The 21,585-nt window shown below is 34.6% G+C and overlaps 1 protein-coding gene across 1 annotated transcript in view; it reads right to left on the reverse strand.

Annotated features, from left to right (window-relative positions):
* The window catches only part of PpD3 (protein phosphatase D3), a 258,573-nt gene that overhangs the window by 33,791 nt on the left and 203,197 nt on the right, over positions 1 to 21,585 (reverse strand). Inside the window, exon 11 of the mRNA XM_090392850.1 lies at positions 11,385 to 11,472. Coding sequence (XP_090248976.1) covers positions 11,385 to 11,472 — 88 coding nt within the window. The remainder of the gene's footprint in view (positions 1 to 11,384; positions 11,473 to 21,585) is intronic.

Below are 21,585 nucleotides of genomic sequence, written 5' to 3' on the forward strand. Positions count from 1 at the left end.
CCCAAATTAGTACTTCCATGAAACAACAAGATTACGAAGATACAAAAGAAAAGGAAAATATGATAGAAAACAAGTGTTTTCTATCATATTTTCCTTTTTTTTGATAATCTTTGACTTGACAATCTTTATTCTCAAAGTTTCTATCTATGAGCAAGCAATGGCACAGTATCTAACCACATGCAACTTTTAATTATTCAACAAGTTTATTGGTCCTATTATTACTGAACCTAGTTGAATAGTTAAAATAAATGGCACATAGTCATATACTTCGTCATCACTCTTAAAAGAAAGAAGATATAGAATTCTTAAAAAAACTGAACTTAAAATGGCAATAAGTGTTAAATAATGCTTTTTAAAGTGTAATTAAAATAATTCCAATGCTCCAGGTCTAGGCCAAGATTTTTCAGTAGCCTGTTACAGTGAAAGCTGAGTATATTTTACTAAAACTCCTTGGCAAAAATTTATTTTAACCCTTTAACTGCTGAGATACTAAATGATCAGTATGACCCTCCTTGCTAAGTTATTTTCACAATTATATAAAATATTTTATAATTATATAAGATCATGAAAAAAATGTGTGCAAAATTTCTTTATCTACAGGGTGGCCATAAATTAACTTAACCTCTTTGGAGGTATCCACATTTTATATTGAGACTTTCAAAGGCATGGGGAGACGATTTCCGCGAAAAAAAGATTTAGTACCAAAAGTCGCCAATAGGGGAAATATCAAGTTAACTCGATTGTAGCAAGGTCGCCATTTTTTTCATGCTCGAGTTAACTCGACTGTAGCAGTTAAAGGGTTAATAGATAACACTATTATTCCATCACACCTGTGAACCTAGCAATTAAATTCCAAAGAAAAAAAGAAAATGTGGGAAAATGCATTTTCCCCCACCAGATGTCACGTTCTGCATTTTTATGAGCAAATGGTTGAATTTTTTTTTCTTTATGTATGTTTACATTTCTACCAATATGAAAAGATAATACTTAGTATATAAAATTAAATACACGAAAGACTAAATATATGCGCACTCTAGCATCTAACATAGAGTACTGAAAAAATTTAGTTAGTCAAACAACAAATACAGAACAGCAAAAAAAAAAAAAAAAAAAAAAAAAAAACATTTACTGAATGAAATTATGAGTAGGACAGATGCTACTCTAGAACAGCGTTTCTCAAAGTGTGGTACTTTGGATCATTCACTGTGTATAATGGTGGAAAATGTGTTCTCATATTCAGGTTTTTTTTGTGTTAATACAGGTATTCTTCAGGGTTCAGCAGTTTCACCTACCATCTTCCTCAGAAAGGTCTTCAGGGGTATGCAGCAATTTTCAGCTATGCATCATTAATGCATGGAATCATTATTAAGAAAAAATAATTATTTTAAACATATATATTTCTCAATAAATTATATTATGTATGAATTCTCCTACCGAAATTGCGAGTTACTATCTCGTAATTTCAATAGTAACTCGCTCCCTGCAATAAACAACACCTCCTCCCCAACAGCGTCACTATACTAGTTTTTATACTAAGTAGTTTTATTGTATCACTGAATAAGGTACAGAGACATTTGCAGTCTGTGTAATATATTTCTCAACATTTAGTGCAATTAGAGACAACTGGGATAAAAAAAAATGGCACTAACTAATGAATCACATCACCCCTCCCAACAGAAACTGCTGTATAGACTCAGAACCATATGTTGCCAGTGCAACATATGATTTTGCTTGAGTTTATACAGTACCCCCGTCGTGAACATGTTAAAACTAAGAAATATATAGTGAATGTGTTTCAGATATTATGGAATTCGGTTGAAGAGAATTAGCATTTCAACTCAACAAGACAAAGGCCTGCCTTTGTTTTTGGTTTGCGCGATCTTTTGTTAATACTGCACCAATCACATGCACTTCTTCATAGCTGCTCTATCTTTACTGGCCTACCATTGCCGTCTTTCTTGTTCTACTTTTACTTCTTATTAATCATTTGTGAAGGATTGTTCATTATGTATCTCAAGTCTTGTAAATTATTGTTAATTTTTGCTTGAAACAATGGGAAAGAAGATGATGCTATTTGGGTAGATGACTCTGACAATGCACACAAGGAAATTGTTCTATGCCTAAAGTAGCAATAGCAAATAGGAGCTTCTTGGTAAGTCACACCATTTTCAGTTTTTTTCAGAAAACTTTCGTTTCCGAATATCCCTGCATATATCTCGCACCACGATTTTTTAGATTTAATTTTGGGAAAAAAGTGCAAGCTATATTCGAGTATATATGGTAATTTTTTTTTAGCTTTCAAATTCTTAAGTATGGATCATTGGTTAAAGACATTTATAAAACACACAAAAGAGAGCAATATAGTAAATTCAAGTAGCTGTAAGCAACAAGAAAACGTTGATATTGTATCTGTATCAAATAAAATTGATAAGCGTGTGTCGTCTGACATTTCTAGAGAACCAACTAGGAAGAAGATGAAAATCTTCGTAAGTATGATATGAATTACTTAGGATTTCATGGATGAGAAATGAAGAGGAACCGATTCCAAATTTTGTTCTATTAAAAATAAATCATATTTGTTGTTTAAATGAACATATAAATTCAAATAAAACCGACATTTACAATGAAATATACTTTATTTATTTATTTATTATTATTTTGATACGGGTGGGGGGGGGGGTACTTGGTAATAATGAAAATTTAAGAAGGGGTACACGGATATCTGAAGTTTGAGAAACACTGCTCTAGAATGATGTCTCATCATGTGAGCATCATTCTAGAGTGAGTGTGTGTGTTTTGCATGATAGTAACTTTTAGCAATTCACTCCTAATAATATTTTTTAAAAAGGGCAATAAGGAAGAAATTAAAAACTACAGACCTATAATCCTACTCCCCACCATATATAGTCTTCACAAAAATTATAAATAATAGAATAAAATCTAAACTTGAGGGGGATGCAATTCCTGAGAAAACATGCTGGATTTAGGAAGAATTACAATACTTTGAACCATATTCACACATTAAGACAACTTATTGAAAACTCAATTGAATACAATAAATCCTTATGTCTGGCCTATATAGATTACGAAAGAGCATTTGATTCAATTAATCCAATACTAAAAGCTCTTGAAATTCAGGGATCTGAGAACCCATATATTGAAACACTAAAACATATTTACAATAATGCAACTTCTGTATATATGTATATAAAAACAGTGAAAAGTTTTCAATACAAAAAAGGCATCTAGCAAGGCAATACCATATCTCCCAAATTATTTATAGCTGCACTAGAGGAAGTTTTTAGAAGCCTTGATTGGGAAACAAAAGGAACAAACATAAATGGAGAAAGGCTGCATCATCTGAAATTTGCAGATGATGATGTCCAAATAGCAGATAATCTTGAAGATCTGAAAGAAAAGCTAAATCAGCTAAATGAAGCCTACAGAGTAATTGGATTAAAAATAAATAGAGAAAAAATAATAATGATGAATAAGTACATAAGCCAAAGAACTCTCAAAGTTACCTTATATGTATATTTGGGCCATCTGACATCTTTTGAGGACTGCCAAAGAAAAGAGATTGAACGAAGAATTCACCTTGGACGGATGGATGGTTTATGGGAAAATGAGAGACATATTCAGAAGTGACATTGTAAAAATAATCATAATTAAAATTCTGAATATTTTTACGTATTGTTTGTTAGTATGTTTATTAGTTTTGTTTTCATAACACGCATTGTCGGCACTTGCGATATGCCCGTTATGGAAATTGTTTTGTTAAAAGTGATATGTAAAGCAGTTAAAAATTTAATGTACTTACCGGATTTGAATAGTTGTGTTACTTTAAGCAAATTTATTATGGTTTGAAATATTAAGTTTTGTGTTTTATGAAGACATTCTCTTGTCGCTAACGGAAACAACCGTGTCAGCCATTATACACCTTGTTTCTCGCTTGTCATTTTCAAGGAGTGCGCGTGCTCGCCAAGAAGTTTGATGTGTGATTGAGAGCTGACAAGAAAGCGTTCGGTATCTGGGTAATGGCTGTAAACAAGAGAGTGTTCAAAAGGAATTTAAAACACAAGCCGGCAGATATTTAGGTTCAGAGGAACTTAAGTTTTTTAAGTGACAGTTGGAGGAAAATTAATAGTATATTCCGAAAAAGGAATCGTGGAACTATTAAGTTTTAATGTGGAATAAGTATGTGGATAAATAAAAGGGAAATATTGCTATAAATCGTTTTAAAAGGAATATTGGAGGAAACACTAATTGAAAGATTTATAGTAGATTCCGGAAAAGGGAATCATAGAAGTGCAAGTTTTTTTTTTTTAATTGGAAGAGTTAAGACTGTCAATAAGCATTTAGTGAATAAAAGAAGAATTTGCTATTTACGTTCTAAAGGAATGTTCGAGAAAACTCTGATTAGGAAGTTTCATCTGTATTAAGGACGACAGATCTGACTACTATTTCTACTGAAGAAAAGAGACAGAATTAAGTCAGGAAGAATTAATGTGTGTTACATGTGATGAGAAAGGATCCTGTAAAAATGAAGAATAGAGTCATATATCTATTGAAAAGGGCCTTGACAGAGAAAGAAACTGGCTATGAACATTTTGTGATTGTGCAAACAACGTGTTTAGTCTAGTCTTAAGTGTAAGATTATTTTTAAAAGGCCTTGGATCCAATTAATTTGTAGTTAGTTATGTAAAGTTGTTTGAAGTGTATATATATTGTTTTTGTTTTATTAAATGTGTTTATTTTGTATTTTGGTCTTGAGTCAGTGATTATTTGGATTCTGAAAGAAAGAGTAAAGATCACTGCACCAATTGGAGTGAACCCTTGTGCATATAATAACATATAGGTACCCTCGGAATAAAAAAAATATTTGTTAGAAACAGAGATCATCTCTATGGTAGGATTAATAATATTATGATAATATCTATGAATAATCTCCTCAATATAAAAATCCACCAATTATTAACAACATCCCTATGAGTCTAAAAAGGAAAGCTTTCAACCAGTGCATACTTCCTGTCCTAACATATGGAGGAGAAACATGGACTTTAACAGAAGCCCTAAACAAAAAGCTGGGACAACACATCAAATGGAAAGAAATATGCTAAAAATAACATTAAGAGATAGGAAGACAAATACCTGGATGAGATCTCAAACAGGTGTCACGGATATCGTAAAATACATTAAACAGGCTAAGTGAAGATGGGCTGGACATATTGCTTGATGGAAGATGGACTAGCAAAACAACAGAGTGGAGACCAATGGATGGAGCAAGAAGAGGAAGACCGAGAAGAAGAGGGAGGGACGAATTGGAACAAGTTGCAGGAGTGAGATGGATAGGAGAGGCAGAAAACCAAGTGGCCTGGAAAACCATGAAGGGGGGGGGGGGAGAGAGACCTCTTTATTCAGCAGTGGACAGAACCAAAAGTTTGAAGAAGAAGAAAAAGAACTTTTAGCAAGATTAGCTGTTATTATGAATTTTTGATAATTTAAAGTAATAGCAGCTTTTAGATATCACATATTTCTTGTATTTAATTCAATAATCTTTATTATTATTATTTTTATAAAACTGATTAGTTTTTGCAGGCTTTCGATAACATCAACCACAGATCTCGTAATAATTATAATATATTTTCATCTTTATGATATATAAAAAAGAGAATAACAACAGATAACTTATTGGTGATTACTATTATAATTTTCACTCATTGTTGTGAAATCACTCATTACAGTTATTGAGGACATCTTCACTATGAATGAATTGGAATACAAGCACAAACATAACAGAAAATTAAATGATGCAATCATTTAATGACATCATTAGTTTAAATAGAACAGAATAGTCTAATTGTATTATAGTCCTAATGACATAAAAAAATCTATTAATTTAGATGGGCAGGTTAAGGAGTGCTATTCGACTTCTATAAAGGGGCTAAACACAACTCATTGTAACAATTGTTTTACAGGTTTCTTTTTATAATTGTTCCTTGAGAAAACTTCTCTGAACAATCCCCCCCCCCCCCACAAGAACCCAGTGTTTAGCAGTAACAACAGGTTCTTCAAAATCAAACTTTTTGGCTAGAAGCCAAAAAATTTGGCTCAAATGCCAAAATTATTCCTTTCAATGATAGTAAGGTCACAAAATATCCAATGGTTACCCCACTGGCCACAAAGGGCCAGTGGTGAAAAGCTGGTCTTTGTCAAACCTAGAAAAGAAGAAATCTTGGACAGGGAAAAATGCCACTTGAAGATCTTCAAAATAATTCATGCTACTAGCCTGGTTGGCCAAGTGGATAGTATCACTTCTCTCCAAATAACACATCATAGGTTTAAATCTCACTATGGACAGAGATATTTATAAATATCTTTAGGTGGGAGAGGAATTTTATTCTCAGTGTAAGACTGTCATCCTGCTTAGGGAGGACTGAATGATGAACAAAGTTCCATATCTAGTTTTAACAGCAGGCTTGATGGATTATCCAACCTTTCACCAATTACAGTACTAATACCAAGATGGTTTTGTGGACAAAAGACTCACTAAAAATGATGAGACTATCTCAAATCTGATTAACAGACTACACAAATTCATTAGACAGTCTTCAGTTGGTATGCTGATTTTAAGATGAAACTGAAGATCTCCAATAATTTCTTAGGATATTCTGCTACGATTTGTAGCTGTTTACATTGACTGTCCTAGCCACAAGCTAGCCATGCTGCTGCTGCTTTTCATCTTAGTATCCTCCATCATCAGAAATTACTGTTTTAGATCAAGAACACTCTCTAAATTTCAAAATTAAGATCTCAGAACTTTGTTCTGGGTCTAAAGACATTAATTAGTCTTAACATTGTTTCCCTGTTTACCAACATACTTTTACAACAAACTAATGAATTACTTCAAGAGTTTTCTGCTGATACAGTTTAGCATGTGATTTCAAAATTCGTGCTGGCTATTTCACTTATCAGAACACAAGTACAAGGTACAGTGATGACAAAGTTCTGATGACACATTTATAAAAAATAAATTAAAGATCTTAGCCCACTCACAGTACAAATGTACTCTAGGTACAACCTTTTGTAGGATGGAGTCACATAAAAGATATGTACATGATATAAAAATGAATTCATTTTAAAAAATTTTTATGGAATTTACAACTGTGTTAAAAAAAACATTTTTATTATCCCGACGTTTCGATCTTCACATCAAGATCATCATCTGGAGCGTACATAAGTATACAGAACAAGCTGAGTTACATCATTAACTGTAAGCTAGAGAAACAATGATTTGATCACATGTTATTCTACTGGCGTGACCTCTGGTGGAAAAAATAAAAATAAAAAAATAAAATAAAAATAAAATAAAATAAAAATGTTTACATCAAGCTAAATTCTATTTTTACAATGACAGGAATAAACATTCTTTTAGATGGTTTTCTTTCAGAAACAATTGGTGTCCAATTTTTAGTATTACAATTCCTATTTTTGATTTACAATACTGGATTTTCTACAGTCCTGTTTATAGTTGTTCCTGGTGAGGAAGGTCGAATATATACCTTCCATATGTTTGGGATTTTTAAAACATCATTGTTGTTCAGATTGGGGTGGTTGCTAATAATCTCGCAAGCTTCCTTGAATTTCCGTTCATACCATGTTCTAGTGTGATGTAGACAGCTGGTGGTTTTCCAGTCAATTCTGTGTAAGGTATTCAGGGCATGATCAGAAAGGCCAGCTTCACCATAATTATTATATTTAATGTGTCGTTTATGTTCTTTTTGTCTAATAGGAATAGTGCGTCCTGTTTCTCCTATATATGGTATGTTGCAAGTACAATAAATCCAGTATACTCCAGGGTGAGCTAGTGGAGGGAGTGGGTCTTTGGATGAGTTGAGTAAGTTTTTTAATTTTGCAGGAGGTTTAAAGGTGGCTTTGAGGTTGTACTTTTGTAGTACTCTGTTTATTTTGTCTGATATTCCTTTAATGTAGGGAATGGTTATAGTTTTACTGTAGTCTGGTTTCTCGTTGTTTTTTATTGTGGTTTTGTAGAGAATTTTGTTTATAGTATTTTGGCTGTATCCGTTTTTTTGTAGGTTATTACTGATAATTTTAAACTCGTCTTTCAGTGCCTGTTCACTGGAACAAATCGTCTGAGCTCTGTTTTTTAGCGTGTTGATGACACCTAGTTTTTGTGTTGGGTGGTGGTAGGAGTTTATGTGTATATATTGTCCCGTATGTGTCGGTTTTCGGTAAACAGTGAAGGAAAGATAGCCCGAGGGAAGACGTGTGACAAGTGTATCTAGAAACGGAAGTGTGTTGTGTTTTTCAATTTCAATTGTGAACAGTATGTGTTTGTGTTGTTTGTTTAGGTGGCTAAGGAATGTGTCTAATGTCTGGCGGCCATGGGACCAGATCGCAAAAACATCGTCAACGTCCAATAGCCCACTCACAGTACAAATGTACTCTAGGTACAACCTTTTGTAGGATGGAGTAACATAAAAGATATGTACATGATATAAAAATGAATTCATTTTATTTTTATATCATGTACAATGATTTGTACATGAAAACAAAACAATGATTTGATCACGTTATTCTGCTGGCATGACCTCTGGTGGGGGGGGGGGGGGGGGACCATTGATCTTTTCGCAATCTGGTCCCATGGCCACCAGACATTAGACACATTCCTTAGCCACCTAAACAAACAACATAAACACATACAGTTCACAATTGAAATTGAAAAACACAACACACTTCTGTTTCTAGGTACACCTGTCACACGTCTTCCCTCGGGCAATCTTTCCTTCACTGTTTACCAAAAACCGACACATACGGGACAATATATACACATAAACTCCTACCACCACCCAACACAAAAACTAGGTGTCATCAACACGCTAAAAAGCAGAGCTCAGACGATTTGTTCCAGTGAACAGGCACTGAAAGACGAGTTTAAAATTATCAGTAATAACCTACAAAAAAACAGATACAGCCAAAATACTATAAACAAAATTCTCTACAAAACCACAATAAAAAACAAAGAGAAACCAGACTACAGTAAAACTATAACCATTCTCTACATTAAAGGAATATCAGACAAAATAAACAGAGTACTACAAAAGTACAACCTCAAAGCCACCTTTAAACCTCCTGCAAAATTAAAAAACTTACTCAACTCATTCAAAGACCCACTCCCTCCACTAGCTCACCCTGGAGTATACTGGATTTATTGTACTTGCAACATACCATATATAGGAGAAACAGGACGCACTATTCCTATTAGACAAAAAGAACATAAACGACACATTAAATATAATAATTATGGTGAAGCTGGCCTTTCTGATCATGCCCTGAATACCTTACACAGAATTGACTGGAAAACTACCAGCTGTCTACATCACACTAGAACATGGTATGAACGGAAATTCAAGGAAGCTTGCGAGATTATCAGCAACCACCCCAATCTGAACAACAATGATGGTTTAAAAATCCCAAACATATGGAAGGTATAAAATCGACCTTCCTCACCAAGAACAACTATAAACAGGACTGTAGAAAATCCAGTATTGTAAATCAAAAATAGGAATTGTAATACTAAAAATAGGACACCAATTGTTTCTGAAAGAAAACCATCTAAAAGAATGTTTATTCCTGTCATTGTAAAAATAAAATTTAGCTTGATGTAAATATTTTTATTTTATTTTATTTTTATTTTATTTTTTTATTTTTTTTTTCCACCAGAGGTCACACCAGTAGAATAACATGTGATCAAATCATTGTTTCTCTAGCTTACAGTTAATGATGTAACTCAGCTTGTTCTGTATACTTATGTACACTCCAGATGATGATCTTGATGTGAAGATCGAAATGTCGGGATAATAAAAAAGTTTTTTTTAACACGGTTGTAAATTCCATAAAAAATTTTTAAAATGAATGCTGATCACCGTGTAACCCTAAAAGAAAGGATATAAAAATTAACATTATTATATTACACTCAGTCATACCATCATCACTATCAAAAAATCAGTCCTATAAGAACTTTTATTCATTGTGCTTGCAACTTTTGCTGCAAAGATGCCTTGTTGAAGCAAGAAATGCAGTATACAGAACCCACTTTCTTGTTTAATCATTTCAATGAGTCTTTCATTAAAAGCCATGAAACAAATAGCAAGCTTCTTCAGTCTCTCTCTCTCTCTCTCAAGAGGAATGCAATCTTATAGCCACTGATTAGTTAAAATGGTATATCAGAATGTGTCTTCAACACGCTCAAGTCTATTGGTCTTTTGTAGGCTAAATGAAGGCCAGACTTTCCCCAATAACCTACTATGATGTTTAACAGATCCTTTACACTTGTGGTTTATCACACTGACCAATCTGGAAGATCCAGCTGCATTGAGAGAGAGAGAGAGAGACATCAAAGTTGCACCAAATACCATGAGACAGAAGTCTGGTATTACAGAACATATCACCTTTTAACTCATGGTTCTCTGGAAAAAGGCAAGTCTTACAAAGTTTGAGAGCAGTCCTACAAAAGAACATCATGAAATGATTACACAAAAGAGCTGGAGAGAGTATTACCATACTGCTCTAATAATTTTGAAAGTCCATAGATTAGACGGCATCAATGATATCCCTTAGATGGAAAGAAATATCATCCTGCAAAACAGGAAAATCAGCTACAGAATATACACATACAATTAACAAACATATACACTGGCTTATATTTTAGTTGATTGGCTGTAACTACAACAACCCCAATCTCAGTAAATCTGATGGATTGTTTTTATTCTCTTTGCTGGAGAAAGTGCTCCTTAACACTTTCTGCTGATCTCAATTAATGGAAATGTTTCCCCCCCCCCATGCCATAATGACTTCATTACACAGACCATTTAGCTCTATGCTAATGAAAACTAATGATTTCCTTTTTTTTTTACATCTGTGAAATAATAAAAAATAAAATTCTGTAATATTCTTTACCATGTAACTTATCCATTGGTATTATTTTTATAAATGTTTGCTTATGTTTCTATTCATCACAGACAAAAAAAAAAAAAAAGCACGAAAATAAACTCAGACTGCAAGTTGAACAATTTTCTAGATAATGATCCATTTTCTTAATTAAGTATCAACACATCGTAAAAACAGAGAATACAGCTTAATATTTAAAAAAAAAAAAAAAAAAAAATGTAAATGCTGTGAATAAGAAATAAAATGCACGAAATACAATAGTTGGAAAGTATTGTGATCTACTCCAATAAATAATGAGGGGGAAAAACATGGATTCTCATCAATAAGATTTCAATTAAAATCTAAAACCATCATACCATACTTAATGAGATAAACAAATAATCATAATATCACATGAAAAGAAGATTACTTGCCTTCTTCGGGAGGTTGCTTATTTCTATTTATTTGTTCAATCTGCTCTAGAGTAACATCATCACTATTAAATAACCCACCATGCATCACCTAAAAAAATTATACAGACAAATAAAAAATAGTTTACTATTCAAGATGAAAAATTCAAGATATGAACTTTAAAAATTAAAGCTAATTTTTACATATCACTCCCACACAAGGCAATAACTGTTGTAATAGGTATGGTATGAAGGTCAGCAATAAAAAGACAAAGACAATGAAAATAGGTAGAATCGTTGAAAATGTCAACTGTGTTGTGAATGGAGAACCTGTGGAACAAGTAAAACATTTCAGCTACTCAGGCACGATTTTTACTGAAGATGGTAAATTAAATATAGAAATAGACAACAGAATCAACAAAGCTGGCATGGTAGGAAGTCAACTGAATAAATTCATATGGAATAAGAGAGAAATTAGTCCGAACACTAAATTAGCTATACAAGACAGTGTTCAAACCAGTTTTAACTTATGAATCTGAGAGCTGGGTCAGAAGTAAAACACTTGACCAAAGACTAGAGACTGCAGATATGAGAGTCGTGAGAAAGATTAGAGGGGTGAATAGATGGCATCAATGGCAATATCATATTAAAAACAAGGATATTAGGAAAGAACGACATTGTCAGCATCCAGGAATGTGTTAGCAGAGCTAATCTCAGGTGGTATGGTCACTTAAACAGAATGGGCAAGGAAAGATTAGCAAAACAAGTGTTCTCTGCCAGGTTAGCAGGAAAACGACCCGGAGGAAGACCAAGAATTAGGTGGATTGATACAGTAAAAAGTGCCTTAGACGATAGAAATATAAGATCTGATAATATTGGAGTCTTGACAAATAACAGACTGATTTGGAGGAAAATTGTAAATAGGAAGTTATTAATGATGTAAATTTTTCATGTAGTACTATTATATCCTGTACATCCCCCCCCCCCCCCCTTGCGGGTACAAATCAGGAATTTGATTATGACTAATATTGTCAGTTCATAGCATTAACAATTTTCTACAACTTCAAGATTTGGCAAACTTTTAATAACACTTATCAAATTGCTTATCTGATATCATCATCCATATCAAGGATTTAGGCCTAGCATGGTCTGTTCAGGCCTTAGAAGTCATCGTTGAATCGTTTAAGAGGATGTTCTGGCTTTCTTTTTCCTAATGGCTTGTACTTTAAGGCTTGTTTTGGTACTCTTTCTGTTTTCATTCTTTGAATGTGTTCCATCCATTTATGTTTTATATTTTTTAATTTTTTCTATTACTGGTTCTTGGTTATCTGATATATAAATCATAAATTCATATTTGTAATTAATCTGATGATGTAAGTAATAGTTTTTAACCTGTCAACTTCTCTTTTCGAAAATCTTTCCCTTTGCTACTCACACTGAATTCTCTCAATACACAATCCGATGACATTTTTCTACTTTGGTTTGACTTCTAATTGGTAAAGGAAACCAAAGCAGAGAACTCAGCCATCTATCATTACTTCTCTAAGCAATTTTTTTTTTTTTTTTTTTTTAGGTCAGCAGGTACCGATACACTGTTTCTAATAAAATCTATTAATAAATAATGACTCGTGCACCACAAACTAGTTTGCAAAAGCAAATTCGTTTTTAATTTCCCTTGGGAATACTGGAGACCAGGTTCTTGTCGTATGATCAGTGTCATCTGAAGACTGATCAATCTTTATTATCATTTATATTAGAACTTGTATATGATTTACTATGTTATCACCAGAAGACTCGAGGACTTGTTTATGGTCAGCAAAGTTTCATTTGTGTAAGAAACTAATAATTCTATGCAAAAAGAGTACCTATGATCCACTACTCCAATTCTGAATAGACTGGATTTCATTAATCAAAACAGTATTTGTCTTCAAGCTGCCTCCAGATTTGTATCCTAAATTACAGAGCTGCATAAAAAAAAAAATAAAATAAATAAATAAAAAAAAATAAAAAAAAAAAAGATATGAACTTTCGTGTTCGTATACAACGGGAAGAGGAGTTTCGAGTTCTTTTTCTTGAACTTTTTTTTTTTAGCACGACAGTTTTCCAGTTCAGAACTCTTTTTTTAATATCAGTTCAAGGAGATGACAGTTTAGAGAGATTTTCTTCTTGTTTTTGGTAAGGACGTTTACTGGATATGAGATTTTTTTTTAAGCATCTTTTTTCCTAGAAAGTGTAAGAGAGCTATTAAGGACACTTTAATCCTGTTTCCATCTTCAACTGCAACATTATTTAAACCAGTGCTTTCAAACTCATGTTGTAGCATGCTAATTGTGCCATAAGAGATCCTCAGACAAAGTGTAATATTTGTGCTTATATTTTTATAAAAAAAAATTTTTTTTTTTTTTGAAGATAATGGATTTTAGTGTGTTATGATGCAATGTGATGTGAACAAAATTGTGTACTCAGAGACAAAATTAAAGTAACTTTTATGAGAGGGGAAACACCACTGCCATGCTTGCTGAAAAACTAAAGTAGCTACTGCCATGTTCATTCTTCAATTTCTGTCTTCTCTCTCTCTTTATATATGCATTGTGCAAGCAATATCCCTTTCTTGGGCATGCTTAACACACTGCAATTAACTAGGAAGTCAGCAGTTCCTCCATTCAAGAGTGCAGCAGTAAAGTGGGTTTGCAGGCCAGCTGCTAATAATACAGGGCTGAACCTGACAGTAAAGACATTATGAAGATTTTTAACCAGCTAGTCAATAATCCTGCTGATACTTTCTCTGTCAGATCATGCACATAAAGGGAATATGACACAATGTTAAAGATAAGAACAGGCCAGAGACTGGGTACTTGCTGTATGCTCTCACATGTGCTAGTATCATAGACTGAGGAAAAGCCTCTGACTGGGACCAAATCCTTAATCTACATTGCTATAATTCAAATGTATTAATCCTTACATTATTTTTGTTAACGACTGCACCATTAAGGATCATGTAAAAGAATTTTTTATCTTTCCTTTACATACAAGAGAATAATTTAGCTAAGCACGTACAATATCCCTTAAATCAATTTTATCTCAAGCAACTCCAAATTACTCAGTTGTGGCTGTTACTTTACTTAGGACACACAGGTATGATTTGTTTTTATGAGACAGTGCACTGGCACTAACAAAGATCAGGCAAGCTATTAACAAAATCAAACATGTTTGTTTTAACTTAGACAAGTTATATACAAAAGTGAATAAGACATATCACGAGCCTGATTCTCCACACTTCCATTAAAACAATTCACTTAAAGCATTAGACAAAGAAATTATTTACACTCAACTTATTAGCCACGTGGAGGGATTTTAGCACACATTACCTTACTTTCATTGTAAATAATAAAAGGCAAAAGTTATACTATACACTTTCTAAGCATTATATAACACAAGAACTATTCAAGATTACAATATTCTATTATACACATTCAAACTCACGTTCGGCTTTCTGACCTCTTCAACACATTATGCCATTAGTTACACAGAATTAACAGCTACTGTCTGTACATAAGCTAGGCTATTAACAGAAAGCAATCTACTTACAAGTTCAACTACGTCATGTACAGTCCTGAATCCAAAAGGGTTAAGGATGAATTCTGCTGGTTCCTTTCTTGATCTTGCACTACGGCTGTGATCGGCACTATCCGATGGTAGTTGTCTGGCGATTTTCTCCCTTGTAACAGTACCGCATTTCTTCGGCGATGTCAGGAACTAGTTCGGCTGTTACAAATCAGCACGCACATGGATCGGTACACTCGTCAAAGAATTTCACAGAAGGATATCTTGTAATACTGCCAGCGAACTTCCCATGATCTCCAGAACTACTGCTTGAGGTACCACGACTCTTCCCCTCCTCGAAAAGCTTGCCACAGGAACAAAAAATAAGAGAGAAAGAGCCCTCTTTGCCCCTCAATCTCTGCCTTTTATATCATTTGCCGTCCCTTGGCCTTCCTTCCAAAACTTCCTGGATTTACTGGAGGCTCCCTAACATTACTCACGCTTACGTTAGGTTTTGGCACAAAACTCACATAATCCGGTGACCTTTCAGACTGTTGTTGACCTTAAGTTCACTAGCCTAATCCTGTCTGATCTTTTTAGTTACAATTGCTTGTGGTTCTACATTCAGTTATTCTAACATTATATTACAAAATTTATTACATTACAGTAGGTTACATACATTTCTAATTATATGTATTTTATGACCCATGTAAAATCGATATAGGTGAAAAATATTTCTATATTTCACCACAAGAGATTTTACACTGACATCAATAACCATGAAATACACTATCGAAAATAACAGTGAAAACACTGTGGTTCACAAAAAAAAAATCTGCAAAAAATACCAAAAGCACAACAACAAAAAAAAAAAAAAATTACAAACAGTTCAGTCATGCATCCTCTGAAATTTCACCAGAGAGATCAGAAAAACCCTCAGTAATCCTCAATGCAAATAAGGTTTCCTGATGGTTCAGGTGATATCTCTTCCCCAGTCCAGCTGCGCTATGTTCACGTGGCACCTACCCAACTATTCAGTACATCTAAGAGAGATAAAAATGAGTCACTGAACTACTGTCCAAATGCCTGCACTTCAGTCCTCTCAAAAATGAAGAGAAGATCTATAGATAACTTCTTTACTACTTAGAGGGCCCACCACCAACAATCGGTTATCATAGATATGGATTCTTCCACTCCTGATCCACATCAGTTCTTCTAAGGAATGTGCTGATCACATTTCCTACAAATACTAAGTGAAGACATCAGTTTCTTCAAACTGTTACTAATGACTTGTGTACAAAAGCTGGCATAAAGGATTCCTTGACAAATTAATGACTAATGGTGTATCTTCTTCTTCCCTACCCTCTGATTAGGTCACCACTTTCCTCTCTTTTGATTTTTCAGCCAATGGCATGATATTCAGGGCTCTGTGCATTTATCACAGCACTGATGTTCCACACAACAAATCTTGCAATACTGATAATACATGCTTCAGGATCTTTCATAACCAATGTCTTAAAGATACTGGCCTCCTTACTATTTTCTACTGAGATAAAGATAATCTACATCGTCTTCACCAAACATCAATGCTACCATAATACAATTCTGTCCCATTTCTCATATGAAAGATTTCAGTCCTCTTCCCCATCCACATACCTTCAACTTCTGATAATATTCCAACTGCCAGTCAAGATCACTTTTGATCCCTTGATACTTTTTTAGCCAATGGCTGCAACCTCTATAAAATAAACAAAATACTGCATGTAACCCCAAATCCCTTCTGCAACCAATATGAAAGACCACAGCATAACTATTCCCATCTCTTATAATGCAACTGAAATTCTCTGCAAATGTGATCATCATGCTATATTCAAATCTCATTCAATTAGCTACCTTCATCCATTTTACTAAAGATTAACTTTATCCTCTTATGCATCTTGGAACATATAAAGTTCCTTGTGTCACCACTTAGCCTACATTGGACAGATATCAGTTAACATCTGCCTTGAAGAATGCAAATGTTACATCTGTGATCATCTGTATGGAAAGTCTAGACTGGCAGAACATGCCCTGGATACTCCTTTACATAGAATTAAATGGAAGATAACCTCGGAATTATAAGGAAGTTATTATAGGTCTGAGAGTCTATTTTTAAAATCTGCATCATGGCTACATTACTTGTCAAAGATCTGAGAGGTCATTCTGCAATCAGACAGCCTGACTTCTCTAAATTAACTTTATGGTTATCTGGCCTACAGAGTGCTATGTTAGGATATTATTTCATTTTCAGCTACAATCTGAATTGTTTCTGGGGTGCTTGAACTACAAGGATTTAATTGAGAACTGTGTGCTATCACAGTGGTAATCTGTGCTCTGAAGATGCAGGGTGGAAAATCAGCAAAATATTACTTAGTTCAATATTTAATTTTTTTTTTTCTTGGTATTGTTTATACAGTGAAGTATTATTATGAATAACCAACAACACTTCAGCCTTTCTTATTAGAGCAATTACATCCTTTAAGCAACCTTCTTCAATCAGACTGACATCAATATGGATGAAATAAATTGCTCCTCATTCACTTCATATCCATCATAGTTTAATGCAATATCAATGGTATGAAACATTCTAATATTGCTGGCTTTGTTGGCCTAATGGGTAGCATATCTGCTTTCCAGCTAAAAGGCTGTGGGTTTGAGTCCTGCCATGGCCATGGATGTTTATGACTGTCTGTGAAAATACTAGTGGTGGTGGGCGGTAGATGCCATTGGTGGATTGAGTGGTGGAGACAAAGTTGTAGAGTAGGTGCCATCCCTCAATGAGTCTTTGGACTCCCTGGAGGTGTCAGGTAATAATAATAATATGCACTTTGCATTCATGGCAAATCTGACATGTATACACATCAAAGCTGGTTGGGTAGTAAGCTAATATGATTTTGAGAAATTTTTCCTTAAATCCATATCTGACTTGAAGAACTATCCTAACAATATCAGAGTCAAGTAATACTCTCATGCAAGCAACTAGAAACTTTAACAAGTTGAAAAAAAAAAAAAAAAAACAATTGGCAAAAGCATGGATTTTTATAATGTAAGTACTAAAATAAAGAGTCATTTTTGATTAATTCAGCTGACACATCGCATTGGCATTTATTTGCTATAGGTATGGTATGGCATTCAAGTGGCAACTTGCCAATGGAGAACTTGTATCATGGGCAGCATGAGTCAAGTTTCAAAGCATATTACTGATAAAAATGAACAATTTAGGAATTAATTCCTCCTCCCCCACAAGACTTCCAGTCAATACAAGACTTAAAATTGCACCTAATATGGTAATTTACCGTTTATCTAACCCATCAGGAAGGCAGTTTGCTCTTCTAATAACTGAGGAGGCTGGTTAATTGAAGTACAATTGTGTGCTGCACCAACAAGCAAATTGGTTAAATGGTGAATTACTGAAATATTACTTGGTCTATAACCAAGCAAAAGATGAGATGAGGTTGCAAAATGAAAGGGTTCCCTTTAGACCTTCAGCTTAATAATCAAGATTTTCAAAAGATAATTTTTGACACATATTGCCTGCATACATTACAAAACTTATGTACTGTTTCCTGATGATGCTAATCTGATTTTGGTGGAAGGAACTAGTAATTAAAGCATTAATAGTTATTACATCATATATACTATCACTTTATGCTTCAAAAAAGGGAAAAAAAAAAAAAGATGAATAAAAGCATTTTTAAATTATATGTCTACTTTATTAAAGAACTTCATGTTTTGTTTTGTTTCTTTAATTATTTGAACTTCTGTGCATTTATTTATATTTAAACTGCATTCATTTCAGAAAGTGAATCAACTGGATATGATTCATTCATTGTTAAGATCTTGGAGAAATCAGTTAGGGACAATATACAACATTGGGCAGATGAGAGTAATGTTATCTGTGAGAATCAACATGGATTTGTGAGGGGGGCACTCTTGTTTTAGTAATATGCTAGCCTTTTATAATAAAGTTACAAGAGCAGTAGATGAGGGAAAGGCATATACTGCCATTTTCTTGGATTTAGCGAAGGCATTTGACAGGATGCCACATGATAAGCTGATATTTAAGTTGCAGCACATGGGTTTGGATATCAGATTAGTCAACTGGATACAGGATTGGCTGTCTGATAGGTATCAGAGAGTTGTGTATGATGGGGCAGTTTCAAGGAGGCAGAGGGTTACAAGTGGGGTCCCATAGGGCTCAATACTGGGACCTATATTGTTTAACCTTTATATCAATGACATTGTCAGTGGATTACAGGGGGGGAGGGGATAATCAGTTGTTTGCAGATGATGTGAAGCTGGGAAGGGTTATTAGTAATGGTGCAGATGTGGTAGTCCTGCAAGAGGATTTGAATAAGCTAGACAGATGGGTTAATGAATGGGGGAGTGTCGGTTTAATGCAGCAAAATGTAAGGTCTTGAGGTTTGGAACACTGCATACTCTATTGGCGGAGCTATACTGGAGGAAGTAGGGGAGACAAGAGATCTGGGATTGATGATTAATAGAAGCCTGAAATTCAAGGGACATATTGCAAAGGTGGTGAACACAGAGGATTGCTGCAATAATGAGAAGGACGCTGACCTGCAGAGATAAAAGAGTTATCATTCCGTTGTATAAGATCCTAATCAGACCACACTTAGACCATTGTTCTCAGATTTGGTCCCCAGGATTTGAAGGGGATAAATTAACACTGTGGAAATGGTACAAAGGTGGATAACAGAGACAGTTTCAGGACTGTACAATGTTAGTATGAGGATCAGCTGAGGGAATGTCTGCAGAGTTTGGTGGATAGAAGAAGGAGAGGTGATATGATTGAGACTTTTAAACTGTTGAGAGGTAGTTACAGGGTTGACACTGGGGAGTTCTTTCGCTTGGTTGAACAGCGGGATGGAGTGATGACAAGGGGCCATCCCTGGAAGTTACGAAAGGAAACTGTGAGCAGGAGGGTGAGGAGTGGTTTCTTTGCATGGAGGGTGGTTGAACCGTGGAATCTATTGCCTGATAGTGAGAGCGAGAACAGTCAATGAGTTTAAGGAGTGGTATGATAGACTGTGTTTCCTAGGAAGGATCTCCCACGATGAGTCTTGATAGACTTGTGTTTCCTAGGAAGGACCTTCTGCGATGAGTCTTTTGACTCCTTGGAGGCCTGAATAATAATAATAATAATTCATCTCAAAAGGAGTCAATGTATTAAATCATATCGAGCTACCTGTAGCTGTTTGAATGGAACATATATATAATCAACAACAGTTAACTGCTTTTTTTATAATATGAACCATTACATCTAAATTTAAGTAATATATCTAGATCAAAACTGAGGCTTGAATTTATCACCTATATTAATATTCAAAATGTATGAGTTAACTCTAGGGAAGCCTGCAAAAACTTTACACACACTTTTATTATTATTATTATTATTTTAATGTTAGGCTTATACATGAGAAGTCAGTTGGTCAACCTACAGTATGTTATTAGCATGTATAGGAAGATTTTGGGGAAGGAGGAACTTGTTCACAGTAGATTTGAAGGCCTATGCATCACATTCCTTAGGAAACACACGGGAGGGGAGGCTGTTCCTAGAAATAGAGGAGGATGAGGAAGAAGGGAAATTGTTTTATGAGTATGGAGTTGGACTGTGACAGTGTGTTGTTGGTAGCTGAACATGTTTCAATGGATTTGGTAGAGAGAGAGAGAGAGAGAGGGGGGGGGGATTATTGATGCTGGTTCTAAGGAACATTTACCATGGAAATATTTACAGAAGATGCATGTAATAGATACTAAATGCCTGTGCAACAGTGGCTGTGGTAAGATATGAGTCATTAATCAGTCTGATTGCTCCCTCCTGCATCAAATATTTTTAGAGGGATTTTTGGAGTACTGGCCCAGATGTGTAAGCAGTACTTAATGGATGGGCAAATTTGTGATTTGTACAGGTTAATAGCCATTCAGAGATAAAGTAATGCCTTGAACGAAAGAGGATCCTAATTTTTTGGATGAATGATAGGAGCTCACTTAATAGGCCTTCATGTCAAACCTGGTTAAAGGCCTTGGAGATATCAAGTGCAACCACTTAGGATTTGTCAAACTTTTCAATGGTGCTTAACCAGAGGAGGGCGACACCAGTGAGCAGGTTGCCTGTTGTTCGGTATTGGCAGAACAGATACTGGCAGTCACTAATTCTGTCTAATTCTATCTTATCTGTGTAATTCTATCTACTCTTCATTAGAAAACATCCATTTTCTAATGAAGAGTCATAAAAAGTTTTCAACCTTGGAGAGGTGGCAGATGATAAAGATCTGTCACCCTTCTTGGGAATAGGTGGGTTAGACATTAGATAATTTCCAGGACATAGGGTAGATGCCGGTGCAGTAAGAGAGAGACAATAGAATAAGAGGCAACATTGGAGCACAAATCTTCAGGACCATTGGAGGAATGCCATCAGGGCCAGTAGTACCAATCCTCCCCCCCCCCTCCCCCATCAACAATTTTTGTTATTATTATACCTTCCATGGAGTCAGTAGACTTATCATAAGAGGTTCATTCAACTGACATCAGATTTATCATACTAAATCTTAAAATCCTTAACACTCCCTGCATTAACAACATATTCTGGTAATGTGTTCCATTCACTCACAATTCTCCA

The sequence above is a fragment of the Typopeltis vanoorti genome, chromosome 1, assembly GCF_054136105.1.
Source record: "Typopeltis vanoorti isolate ZY-2024b chromosome 1, IOZ_Tvanoo_1.0, whole genome shotgun sequence".
Taxonomy (NCBI): domain Eukaryota; kingdom Metazoa; phylum Arthropoda; class Arachnida; order Uropygi; family Thelyphonidae; genus Typopeltis; species Typopeltis vanoorti.